Source organism: Ornithorhynchus anatinus, chromosome 19, assembly GCF_004115215.2.
Source record: "Ornithorhynchus anatinus isolate Pmale09 chromosome 19, mOrnAna1.pri.v4, whole genome shotgun sequence".
NCBI classification, from domain to species: Eukaryota; Metazoa; Chordata; class Mammalia; order Monotremata; family Ornithorhynchidae; genus Ornithorhynchus; species Ornithorhynchus anatinus.
Window position 1 is genome coordinate 4,006,636 of NC_041746.1, and position 13,380 is coordinate 4,020,015.

Sequence of the window (13,380 nt, forward strand, 5' to 3'; positions counted from 1 at the left end):
GGGGTTTTATATTTTCAAATCTAAGATATTTCTGAACATATATCGACTAAAGACCCAACTGGACACACGTGGTCAGTCCTTCCAAGTTTCACATTCACCTTTTTGGTGAAAATCCTCACAAAAGCTAAGGGTAAAGGGCACGCACGCACACGCGCACACACACACACACCCCCCTTCAACATTACTTGAACTCTATTTCTCCTGCACATCTTAGAGAACTCCACTCAAGTATGACAGCCTTGAAAGGATTAACGTTCTAGTAGTCTCCGTAGCTAGCTACGTCACTTCAATCCTTAAACTTCAGGAAACCTGTCTGGCCTCAGTGGGATGAATACACATTACTGATATAAAACCTTTTCTCCAAAAAATATACTAAAAAAAAAAAATCTCACAGTCAAAAGACCTGGCCACAATGAAAAGCACTAATTAAAAAAATTTTAGTTCTACAGTTTGACTCATATATTTCCTCCTCACTTCAGGGTAGTGAGGGTCCTTAAAATTGATTTTTAAAACGTGTTTAGTGCAAACCCAATATAATTAAGATTAGGGGATCCAATGTTTCAAAGCTACAGTAGTAAGTTAGCCCAGTGTGTGTTGTGTAGTAGTGCATCAATTGTGATAGGCTTATGCAGTCAGTAGCTTCTAAAAGCACCTCATACTGAGGATTCCAGGTACGGTTGTGGACAGCGATCACATCTTAGGTTACAACACTTAAGCATGAACTTCTCCCAGCCAGCACCCTTTCCCCACCTAAATATCTTAAAGTCCTGGGGGGAGGTAAGCGTCCAACTGTTAGCTTCGGTACGATCTAATGACTCCGTAGCCGGAACAGATTTTAAGTTTTTAAAACCTAAAATGTTCCAAGTGCATTGTCAAGAAAGAGCTGTCCAGAAAGCACACATTTGTAAATTCTTCCCCTTTCTGGGGAATTTTATAGGGATTTTGGACCTTGATGGCGAGAATCCCAAAACAAGAGTAAAATGAGTTTTATTTTATTGCAAACAAACGTCTAAATTAATTTCTCCACCCACTTTCTTTAGAAAGAAAAAGAAATCAGCAGGCTAAGGAGATACCCATTCAAGAACTGACATGATTAAAAGTTAGAAATAAATGGGTGACTCACAATTTCATTAGCTTACAAAGATGGTGGAGTTAACTACTACAAGCACACTAGGTATACAGTATTTTGTGGGAGAAAGGGTATACAGACATAGCTAACTTCATATAGATCCCATTAGACAACTGGATTTACAACAAGTTTTGTTTAATAAGAAATGGGCAAAGCCAGCTTTCTTTTCAGAATCAAAATGCAGAACAAATGGAAAGAAATTATGGTGTTGAACCTTCACAAGTTTGAGCCTCCACAGATAATGCAACCAAGTTTTTACATTTTTAAGAGCCCTTCTACATACACTCCATCTTCCCTATTTTGGCTCCAAATTTCACCCTTTATTCCCCCCCAGCTACGCCAATCCCATTGCTATAAAAAGCCATCCCAGTTATTGCCAGAAACTACTGCTTGGTTTCCCCCTCCTCCACCCACCAAGAACTACAGAGAGGATGGAGTGTAATATAAGCAGTACATAGTCTTATGCAATTCATGAGGGCCGCAGCCCTTACATGAATCCGGTTGCTAACATTTCTATTGTATTGTGACAATGACTCCCGACTGTTATTCTCCGTGAGAAATGGGGGGAGTAAATCCTTAATAAAAGACACCAGGTACAAAGCAACATTTTACTTTTGTTGTGGTAAAAAAAAAAAAAAAGTCACATCTTACAGATAAAATGTAGAACCCTGAAATACTGACACATTCTCTTATCGTGCACAATGCTGAGGTTCTCTTACGATTCACTTTAAAACTGCAATTAAAAATGTACAAAAAAGAAAAGAAAAAAAAAAATCAACCCACAAAGCTTCTAAAAAAGGAACCCGCAGGCACTTCCTCTTGTGGAATGTTTAAAAAGTTAGCCTACTAAAGAAAACAGTCGACTTCTTGTGAAGGTTTTGGAGAAATATGTATCAGTTCGTTTTTATTTGGGTATTCAATAATATCCTTGGTGATAATGCTGACTCCATGGCTTCTGCCCCCAGAATTGCTGCAAGAGAGAAATGTACACATTTTTAAAGAATAATCTTTCAGGGAGACATGACACTCCAGCCGATGGTCTCCTACTTCTAAAGCAACTAAATTGTCCACGTTTTAGTTAGCATTAATCTTTATGCAACTTAGTTTGGAAAGAATTGCGATGGGAATTCACAAAGTTTCAGCAAAAAAAGTTCAAAATTGAGGGAAGTTATTGCCTATCACAGCAGTACACCGCCCCCCCCCGGCCCCTCCAGGAAAAAAAAAAAAAATCAAGATGAGACCTCAACTTCAGCCCTGCTGTGGCGAGCCCTGAAGACTAATCTGGTCCACCCAGAGCAGACTACACCTCGCCCGGGACTCAGTTTAAGTGATGGCTCACACTCCGTCTCAGTTTGGTCAAACAAGTGAAAAACCCTGGGCCAGTTATAGCGCACAAGCCTTTGATACTGGTTCCAACTTTTGGGGGCGATCAATCAAAGGAATAAACGCATAAGTAGTTACTTACACCCTGCTGCCACTGGTTGTAGCCCTGAGATTGGTTTTTGTAGCCACGATTGTTTCCTCGGCCTCTGAAGTTCTACAAAGTGGAAAAACCGATTTAACACATACTCTTGACAAGAAAGCATAACTTATTTCTCCTTCTCCCAGTTTCAAACAGCGGGGAAGAGAACCAACACATCTGCCTTGGTGCACACAAGTCAAATTCTAGGACAACTGCATTCTTTAACCATTCCATTTCTATCACCAATCGCCCAGTGGTTGGCTTTTATCGGTCCACAGGCTTACTTTTTGGCCATCTGAGAGTGTACCTGGCACTCAGGTTCAGAGTTGCAGGATTACAAGTTCTTAAAAAATGGGTCAAAGACTTTTCTCTTTCCAGGAGACGAGGGGCATTCTTTTCTACACCCTTCCAAAACTATCTTCATCCCTCTCATTTCCAAGGAACGCTACACAAATTTATCCCTGTCAACAATCTTTAGATAACAGCTAGCCTAGCTTCAGTGTCCAAAAATGTTTACCTGGTTGTAGTTTCCCCTATTGGGCATGCCACCCCTGTTGTAGTTCCCTCGGTTGGAATAGCCACCTCTGCTGGGATAGACAGGAGCCCGAGGGTACGGGTAGCCGACGCCACCACTCCCGCCTCCGCCGCCGCCACCCCGCTGCGGCATGTTGCCTCGTCTATTGTAGCCACCACGGTTTCCAGGAGCTAGAAGACAAAAAACCATTGGAACGAGTGTTAGTCCGTGCCGTGCTTTAAGAAGTGCTTTGGTTTAAAAAGGACTCTGACTTTGCCACAAGGAAGGCAATAAAGCTTAAGTACTTTAGGCCCTGCTGCGTATTTGTGTGCCCGGGTTCAGGGACTCCGCAACCAAAATGCAGGACACAACTGATTTTCATTTTGCCTTCCGATGGCACCACAGGCCTTCGAGCCAGGGTGAGTTGAACGTCATCATCGGTGCAGGGTTGGCTTGGGCACATCCTATCAAGGATCTAGCTAGTCAGAATGTGAAACCAAGTTTCAAGTTCCCTCCCGACCTCCACAAATAAAAATTTTTACCTATAATTCAATCCCCAATCTATGTTCGTTCCTAAATAGCAATGACCCCCCCCACGAAGGCAAAAGATAAAAAAAAAAAAACCCAAAAACTTACCACCGCCTCTGAAATTTCCTCCACGCATATTGAATCCTCCACGTCCTCTGTGGCCACCTCCTCTGTTAAATTGATTTTTCCCACCCTTGTTTTTGTTACTCTTCTTCGAGCCAGTGTTCTGTTTCTTTTCTGGAGGCAGAGATTTTTTACTTTCTTCTTTATATTGCTCCAAAAGCTTCTGGGCTTCCTCTTTCTGCAGCTCTACATAGGTTATCTCATCAAAGCATTCAGCTACCTCTGGCAGCGTGAAGTTCCCTGAGGGTGGAGGGGATAAAGAGTCAGAATATTCAGGATATGAAAATCCATAAATAGCATGAGATTTGAGACCAGATGAAAAAACAGCTAGTATTCTGAGATGGATTCTAGCGGACAACTTTTCCTTCCTGGATTGTTCTTTTAACCAAAAATTTAAAAAAAAATTCAAAGCTAGCACTGCTAAATTTGCGAAGCAGAATTTCAGTCCCATACCTTTCATTTTGAGAACTGCATGCTCAGGGAGATCCTTCCCCTCAACTTCGGCCTTTTTCTGTGTTCTCTGCTTGTAGTCTTCATCTTTTGGGCAAACAACAACAGCCTTGCGCTGGAAGCCTGCAAACAGGCACATTTTTCTCCTTTGGGCAGCTGCAGACACATTGGTCTAAAACATAAGGACACCAAAACCAAAGTCAGCATTTGGCAGTTACAGTCCACAACAGCAGACAACACAGCTAGCTGATGATAGATTTGAGAGTTAGGGAAAACTTGGACCCCAAGGGAGATAAAATTTGACCAAATCAGCAACTTTAGGCACAACTCAAGTACACATAAGTTTGGCTCATTGGCTCTCCTTCTGGTGCCATACACAGATAAAACAGCCCAATGACTTGCCCTAAAATCACAAATTCAGGATAGTTTGACGATCAAATTTCAAACTAATATTCAAACCCCCACGTTCAAACACCATACACTACCTGATCCAAGATAAAGTTCCGCTTCTTACGAGCAGCTATCTCAATGAATTTGCCAAGACATTGTGGGGCTCTCTGCAACAGGGTGTTCAGTTTTCCAGTGTCAGCCATCTGCCTCTTAAAGCCTGCCACCTTTAAAAAAAACAAAAAAAAGAATTTGTCAGGAACATAAGCCCCGCATTATAGAACTGAGTGCATTGTGATTTTCACCCACACACAACTGCTTCAATACCCTTCACCAGAGTCCAAGACTATTAAAACTCCCACAAAAAAAAAAAAATCCAACTCAGAAAAAAATAGGAATAGTTGAGTGTTTGGAAATGACCAGGTTTTATTTGCTATAGGTCCAGCCTGGTCCTTCAACTTCAGGTCTAATTACAACTCATTTATTCCAAGTTCTAGTCAAAAAGAGCTCCAGAGTACTTCAGCAATGACTTTCATTCTGTTCAGAGCATATTGTATTTAACAAACAACTCAAAAAGTAAATAACCCACTACACTATAGGCTTGTAGTAGTCAGGGAACTTGTCTTTAGAGTATTATACTGTCCTCCCAAGTGCTTAAGACAGGGATCTGCACATGGCAAATGCTCACTACCTTTGATAGTGATCCCACCCCAAGGTATTAAATAAGCTATTAATTTCTTCCCCTTTCCCCACTTAAAAACAAAAAAATCCCCAAACCTTATTTGGCCTAAAACACACCCTGCACCCTCAAGCAATGATACCACTTACCATCATTTTATCCATGATAGTATTTGTTCCCAGAATGTTATACTTCCCAGGATTCTCTGCTGCGTGCTTGGTGACCCAAGTAGTCTTTCCAGCTCCTGGCAAGCCAATCATCATCACGACCTGAAATGATATGGACACAAACCAAGAAATGCCAATGTGAATTTTTTAACGTGTGCCAACAGGCCCACTAACTACCGCTAGCTTGAAGGCACCTATTTTTGGTATTTCTCCACAGCAGTACACTGCACTTACCTCGCAGTCCTTCTTCTCATCAGGTCCCTTGGGCCCCCTGATCCGATCATCTACCGGAACTTTCTGGATAAAGGTATATTCTTCGGGGACCGGGAAGTAAGGTTCCTCCTTCTGGCCAAAGTTAAACTCCACTGCACAGTTATGGCAGAGGACGTGGGGAAAGAGAGCCCGCTCGGCCAGAACCTCCTTGCTGATTTTGAATGCCACCCCGAGGTCTTGTCCATTCTTTGCATAGGAGAGCTCCACTTCATCCCCCTCAAAGTTCTGCCAAAACAAGAAATGTATACAAAAACCAAGTTAACCAGTTAGCGTTTCTCACACCCTTTTGGCCTGAATTTAAAAAAAAAAAAAAAAAAGAGAGAGAGAGACACAGAACACACGATTGGCAGTGCAGTAATGTTAGCTCTGAGAAAACACTGCTGAATTAGTCTTGGATTAAGCACTAAAGAGACTACCGGTAAGGATATTTGTAGTAATCCTCTTACAGGATGACCGAGAGACTGAACCCAACCAACCCGGGACTTGGACAACCATCTTAAGGGAAACACAGCACCAACTCCCCTTCCCCAAACCAAGTCCGGTTTCTATCTCACCCTGTTCAGAGGCAACCCCGTAGTTCTCCCCAAGACCCACCGTTGTAGTTAGTGTCTAGTAGTGGTGTCTGACTTGACCTCAGCTCTTCCCAAATGGCCCATGACATTTAAACTAACAGGTATCGTTCTAACTTTGCATATTTCGTGACTACTTACAACAAAGCATGCAATCACATCATTTTCATCAAACTTGTCTCCAAAGTCTTCGGTTTCACAATTGCATGTCTTAATTCCTTTGAGAGAATAGCCATAAGAGAATTCTTCCTCACCTGAAAAACAAAGAGAAATATTAAAACGGGCATTCTAATGGAAGTAGAGGGTTTGAGAATTCTTAATCCCAGAGTGCCCTTTAGGGTCTAATATTGTTTCTATATTCCTTTGCCTCCCACCCCTTATCTATTTCCTAGAATTAGGTAAGAGTTTTCAAATCGGTGAGAGTTGGGAGCGTACTCCAAAACAGACATTAAGTCTGGATTACATACACACCCACATTTAAAAACCACTCCATGCCACCCAGAATACACTAGTCTTTAACACCAGTCACAACTACATACAGCCAAAGTTTACTTCCAGGATTGCAATTTGGGTCTAGCTCCCACAGTCTGGGAACTCAAATGGAAGTTTAGGACCTTACCAAGCAGCATTCCACTCGTAGTCAGAGACCACCCAACCCGGACTTCATGTATGTCAATGTCTTTTGTATACAAATGCTTCACTGGAATCTTCTCGGTAACCTGGTAGAAGAGAATCGATAGCCAGTCTGGTACAATATCCACTCACTCCTGCCCAATTGTTTCAACTTCCACTGGCTTGCATAAATAGAAAACACCACACGACCTGCTCTCGTGCCAGGTTTCTCTAGCCCATGAAAATGGCTTGAATTTGACTGTTCCCCTCCCCTCTTGCGGCATTAAGGCTAAAGGAACGAAACCCGGAAATTCAACACTTTGCACCTCAAAAGTGTACCTTTGCACCTCAAAAGTTTGGGCGTACCTTCATCTCAAAGCAAACTTTGCCTTTAGAAACTCCATAAGAAGCTCTTCCTCCAGCCCAAAGGAAGGCAAAACTCTCCATTGTAAGAGAGGAAGCGCTGAGGCGGTCTCTTGAGATTTTAAAATGCAGATCACAATTATCTGTAAGTACAATAAGTGGCAAGGGTTTTCTTTTAGCTTTCTAGTCAAACACATGAATCTCAATGTGAACAGAGGTTTCCTAATTTGATTGGTTTTTGGTTCAGCAGTTGGGTATTGCTGAGCCAAGCATTGTACAGAGCAGTACTCCGCCCCATCAGGTCATAACACCACTCCCACCACAGTTCTACAGTGTGAGGAGCCGGGGTTATACACAGACAGATATAAATATACGCACCTGTTATTAAAATGGCCATAATGAACAGGTAACTCTCCGGGGAGGGGGGAGGGGGGGGGTCGTCAATATTTTTATTGCTAAAGACGGGTAATGAAGACATAATGCAGGGTGCATACATACCTGCTCTGCTCTTTACCTTGATTTAGAGCCAAACAGTAGAGGATGGCAGGAAATCACAAAGTGAAGTCAGAACCAAGAGCTTGCTCGGTAGAATTTACCAGTGCCAAAGTACAGCCACAGGTACAGAGGCCATGACAAATTGCTTTGAGGTAGGGGGTTTGAGCTGAGGGTCTGTTAAACGCAGACTACCGTAACGGCTCAATGTTCTACCTTCTCCAGGTTTCGTGAGTGGTATCGCCTTTAAATAGAAGCTTCTAACTCCTGTTTTCCAGCCTTCCCTTTCTTTCTGTCCCAGCGATGATCCAATATGCTTGGCAAGAGCTAACTATTTAGCCAGGGTCTTAACCTTTTTCCTCCTTCCTTTCTGTGCAAACTATTTTCCTTCCCGATTACTACTGCAAGAGGGGAGAGGAGCGCAACTGGATAAAACATGTTTCTGGATTCTGTGGCTAATTAACGTTCTCCTTTAGTTCCGTTCACTGAGTTAGTCTTGTTGTCAATGCAATATAGGTTTACTTGATGTTGCCAATCCACAATCCCAATTGATCCACCTGTCCCTCCCTTGTGTGTTTACAAAAAGGGGGCAATTCTGCTGTAGTTCAGAGCTCAGATAACTCAGCTAAAGTCCTGACCTTTCCTCTGAACTGTTCTTAAATGTTGATGCCTGAGATGCAAAGTTTATCCCTTGGACCTGTACAATTCATAACCAAACTGAATGATCTAAGCTTCAATATGTGGGGGGGGAGGGACCTTCCACTCAAACACCAAAAGCAAACCAAACCAAAAAAAAAAAAAAAAAAAAAAAACAAAAAAACAAAAAACCCCAAACCACCCCCCCAAAAACCTTTACAGTGTGTTGATGCTTTCCTTTCCTGGGTATCAACTGCCCCTTCTTAAGCCCTTTGTCCAACTGACTGGCCCATTATTCAAAATAACCTAGGCACTGTGTACGACTAACTCTTAACTATTCAAGACAGCCATGGCCCACTTAGCGGTTTGCAATGCTTCCACATACTGAATTACAACCCATCTGGGTAAAAGTAGCAGCATTACAGTGCTGCCCTTGATACCATTCGCTGCTGAAGAAAGCTAGTGGCTCAATGATTGCCACGGCTGCTGCCCCAGGTCTTTGGGAAGACACCAGCTTATGTTAAAGCAGCAGCTACTGAACTGCAATTGAGAACAAAACAGCAGTTATTGAGAAAGTAATATTACAGTCTTACTTTAAAGAAAAGGGAATAGAATAAACTTGTGCGCTAAAGGGAAAGTTCATTACTAGGACATCCGAACTGGCGATGTCCGGCACGAAATGATTCCTCAAGTAACAAAGAGGCATTAAGCCCTCTCAAAAGGAGTTCTGAATTTAGCACACACGAATGCACAAACACAATAATAAACTTTTCTACCGGGGACACTGATGTTACTGCAAATACAGCTAACGAAAGCTTACCCATCTTCACAGTCGTCATTTACTTTTTACGCATTCAAGGTTTAACATTTCCCCGGTTCAATCTACTTCAAGACGAAATTACTGGGTATTCAAAAAGGCCACCTGCTCAGTGCCCCTAAAATACTCTGTCTTTACCCGGGCATAGCCAACCACCACTCCAGGTCATTTTCAAGGAGACCCGACGCCTCTAGATTCAGATTCTAGTCGTCTGAAAAAGCTTAAGCCGTCTAGAAGGTTCCTTGTCTTTGAGGGGTTCCCCTTCCCCACGGCCCCCGCCCCCCTCCACGAGACGGGGAAGTTTCCAGCAGCCTCACTTACAAGTATCCAGACAAACCACCGTGTCATCGAAGTGCTCGTCCTCCTCATCAACAGGTGGCTGGGGAGACTTGGCTCTGAAAAAGACAATTCCCTTATTCGGCTGCCCTTCGCCGTCCAAAAAAAAAAAAAAGGAAAAAAAAAGGGGGGGGGGGGGGGGGAGACGGGGACGGATCGTTTCCTACCTGCTGTATTTGTTCTCTTCGATGTACTCGAAATAGCCGCGGCCATGATCTTCGCGAGGTCTCTTAACTCCTCTCTTTTTGTCTCCGCCTTTCTGCTCTGTTTTGCCATCTCCTGGAAAACAGTCGCCCTTTTTTTTTCCCCCCCACACCAAGCAGGAAGGCTCCCCCCCCATCCCCCCGGCGGCGACTTCTCCCTCTGCCAACGCAACAAAGCCTGCGGCCCCTCCCGCACCTCGGTGCCCGTTTGATTCCTTCTCCAAGGGCGGGCGGCCACGAGGACAGAAGGGGGGGGGGGGAGGAGGGGGGGGAAAAAAAAAAGCGGGAGGCCGGTGACGCAGTGTGGCGAGGCGGCCGGGCCCCCGGGCCGGCCTGAGGCGACGGCGGCCCACGTGCGGCCCAACGCGCGGTGGGGGGAGGGGCGCGCGCGCGGGCGGGCGGGGGCGGCCGGGAGGGAGGAAGGGAGAGCGCGCGCCCCGCGGCCGCATTGTACTGGTCGCCGTTCCAACCAGCCTCCCCCCCCCCTTCTCTGCCCTCGGCCCCGCCCCGCGCGCCCGGAAGTGACGTCAGCCGAAGCCCCCCCCCGCCCCTTGCACAATACAGCGGCAGCGCGAGGGCTCCTGAGGAGCCGCCGCGCGCCCTCCCCCCTCCCTCGCGCGCGCGGGGGCCATGTGCCCGCACCGCGCGCACGCCGAGGCCCGCGGCTCCTCCCCTCGGAGCGGCGGCTGCAGCTCCCCCTGCCTCTCGAGCCCCATAATGGAGGCGCCACCGTCACACGGACGCACCACACACTCACACGGCCCGCGCTGGGGCGGCTCGGCCGGGATTCCCCCGCAGCCCCCCCCCGCCGCCCGTCGTCGTGTCGTTAACTCCCCCCCCGCCCCTACTAGTGACCGTTTTCACCCCCCCCCCCGCCCCCAACCGTCCGCCCCCGCTCGCGGGGTCCCCTCCCCCCCTCCCCCTCCGCGCCCCCCCCACCGACTCACCCGCCGCCGGGGCCCCGGGGCGCCCGCCTTCCGCCTTCTTCTTGCCTCCCGCCTGCTGCTGGGCCTGCCGGGCCGAGGAGGGGGGCACCACCGTCACGGCGAAGAGCGAGGTGGGGCCGCCGCTCTTGCCCGCGGCCTCCTTGGCGGCCCCGCCGCGCGGTTGTTGCTGCGGCTGGGGCTGCGGCGGCGGCTGCTGGGGCTGCTGCTGCGGCGGCGGCGGCGGCTGCTGCTGCTGCGGCGGCGGCTGCTGTGGCGTCGACGGCGCCTGGGCCTGTTGCTCCCCGTGTCCGTTCTCGTCGGCCGCGGCCGCCTCCTCCTCCTCGTCCCCGAGCTCGTCCTCCCCTTCCTGGAAGCCCTGGTCGTCCCCGTTCTCGTCCTCGGAGGAGCCGCCCGCCTCCTCCTCTTCCATGGGGCCCGAGTCGGCGCCCCCCGCGGCTCCGTTCTCCTCCCCCAGCTCCATCTGGTCGCCGTCCAAGGCCGCGATCCCCTCCTCCTCCTCCTCTTCCTCCTCGTCGTCGTCCTCGTCGGCCATGGCGGCGGCCTCCTGCTCGAGGCCCGCTCCCGCCGACTGCGTGTGCGGGCGTCCGGCGGGGTCCCCGCCCAGCTCCAGGCTGCCGTTGCCGGGCTCTAAGGCGGGCCGGCCGCCGAGGGCCTCCTCGTCGTCCAGCGCGGCCTGGAGGCGCTCCATGAGCTCGGCCTTGAGGCCCTTGTCGGAGAGGCGCCGCTTCTTCAGCTCCTCCTTCAGCTCCGACACCTTCAGCTTCTTCACGTTCACGGGCGAGGAACTCATCGTGAGGCCCCGATTGAGACGCTGAACTGAGACGCGGCTCCGCTCACAGGGCCACCGGCGGCTGCTGCGGCTGCTGGTCCTCGGCCCCCGGGCTGCGGCGGCGGCGGCTGGAGAACGGGGGGGGAGGGGGGTTGGTGCTGCAGAGCGGACCCGCCTGGACTCGAACGGCGCCAATTCCTTTCACCGAGTTCGCGAGGGAGACGCGGAGACTCGCCCGTCGCGAGCGAGCACGCAACGTCCTCTCGTCGGCCGGCGTCGCGCACGTAATATACCCGCCCCGCCCCCCCCCGCCCCTGCCCCTACCGTAATCGCTGCGCAGCAGAAAAAAAAAGCCGCGCGGACTCGCGCTCGGGGCCGCCTCCGCCCCCAATTACCGTAGTTGCCCCACCGCCTCTCCCGCGAGGGGGGGGGGGGAGGGGCGCAGGGCGCCATCCTCCTCTTCTTCCTCCCTTCCTCCTCCTCCTCCTCCCTCCCTCCTCCTCCCGCCCCTGGGCACTAAGGAAATGCAGAGTTGGTCACTGGCCCCTGGGGTGAAATGGGCCCCCGCCCCTTAGAGGGACAAATGGCGATTCGGTGATTTCTGTCCCGTCCCGTCCCCCCCCCCCCCGAAGACCTGCAGCGCGATCTACTGTGTATCTTTGTCCAGACATCTTGGGAATCATTCCCCTCTGACTTTTTTTAGTGGGCGAAAAAGAACGGGAGGAAGGAGGAAACGAAAAATAAAAAGCCAAGCAAGGCAGTGATAACTAGAGGACGGGCCCCGAGGGGGAAGGCCCAGGCCCAGCGCTGTGTGTTTCACCCCCCCATTTTCCACCAACAGACGAAGCTGAGGCCCCCCCCCCCAGTCCCCCCCAAATCCCTCCCCCGGCCGGGGAAGCCGCCTAGTCACGCTCCCGCCCCCAACCCCGCCGGTCCCAGAAATAAATAAATACCAGGCCCTCATGTTGAGTTGAGGCCTACACTGGCTGATATGCAGGTTTTATTGATTATATGTATATATTTCGGTTTTTAACAACGTGCACAAGAAAAATAAAAGCATCTGTGATTCCGTAGCATTGACTCCGGGCATTAAATGAATGGGAAAACAGCCCTTTAAGAGCCCCCTCTCCGTAAAAAGCATCCCTTCCCCAGCCCCTCTGGGTGTTGGTATTGAGAGAAAGGGCCCCCTGACAACCGATTTGCCGTTCCTGGCCTCTACCTGAGGTCCAGGTGAGTGGATGGACGGAGGGATGCCCCAGGTAGAATATTTTCAAAGGATCCCCGTGGCCTCGACGGTTCAAAACCTGAACGTCACCTATTTTTGACCCGGCCCGACCGACTCGCTCTACTTGACGGTCAAGAATCCAGTCAAGTTCACGACATTTATTTCCTTAGGAGCCTTTGGAGAATCCAGGGATGGGTAAAAGCAAAGGAGAGAGTCACACTTGCAAAATGATCTAAGGTCCTCAGAGGAGCTTTCGGACTGTAGGCCGCTCTAGATTATTTGAGGAATTGGGAGGCAGGGGCAGTATAGCTAATTGAAATTTGCAGATTATTCAGAAAAGGCCATCACAGACATTCTTTTCAGCTTCCTACACCACCAAACCTTTTTTTCTCCAGACCTGCTAATAAGGAGCAAATTGGAATTTCACATCTCTCTGCCCCTGCCCAACCTCTGGTCTAAGTACTAACAAGCTGTGAAAGAAGGGAAAGGCAAAGGGAGGAGTGGGACAAAGGGAACTGTAAAATCTAAATAATCAAGATTTGGTTGGAAAAGGCCAGCCTCATTATTGTAGCATTGTTCATCACGTTTTTCATGGTAGTGAAGGTGATCTGTTACTGGGATCTAGAACATTAATAAAAAAATTCTTAAACTAAAGTCTGCAGTCTGAATGTAAATTTTTTTAATAATCTAAAAATTATT

The 13,380-nt window shown here is 48.6% G+C and overlaps 1 protein-coding gene across 1 annotated transcript; it reads right to left on the bottom strand.

Moving 5' to 3' along the window:
- Window positions 1-971: 971 nt before the first annotated feature.
- On the bottom strand, window positions 972-11,711 carry HNRNPU (heterogeneous nuclear ribonucleoprotein U). The gene is made up of 14 exons (XM_029047574.2): window positions 10,688-11,711; window positions 9,705-9,816; window positions 9,523-9,596; window positions 7,260-7,399; window positions 6,901-7,000; window positions 6,423-6,535; window positions 5,674-5,937; window positions 5,422-5,541; window positions 4,692-4,820; window positions 4,210-4,378; window positions 3,742-3,996; window positions 3,109-3,296; window positions 2,595-2,666; window positions 972-2,099 (listed from the first exon to the last, which is right to left on the bottom strand). Exons 1-14 carry the CDS (start codon window positions 11,475-11,477, stop codon window positions 2,046-2,048), a joined length of 2,580 nt encoding a protein of 859 aa, XP_028903407.1. The 5' UTR covers window positions 11,478-11,711; the 3' UTR covers window positions 972-2,045.
- Window positions 11,712-13,380: the final 1,669 nt, after the last annotated feature.

What these genes read in the sequence shown, in the direction of transcription:
- HNRNPU (XM_029047574.2), bottom strand. Translation starts at nt 11,477, where the DNA reads ATGAGTTCCTCGCCCGTGAACGTGAAGAAGCTGAAGGTGTCGGAGCTG. An exon ending in ATGTGATTGCATGCTTTGTT is followed by an intron (nt 5,938 to 6,422) that starts GTAAGTAGTCAC and finishes TTGTTTTGGCAG; the next exon opens with AACTTTGAGGGGGATGAAGT. An exon ending in ATGAGAAGAAGGACTGCGAG is followed by an intron (nt 5,542 to 5,673) that starts GTAAGTGCAGTG and finishes ATATCATTTCAG; the next exon opens with GTCGTGATGATGATTGGCTT.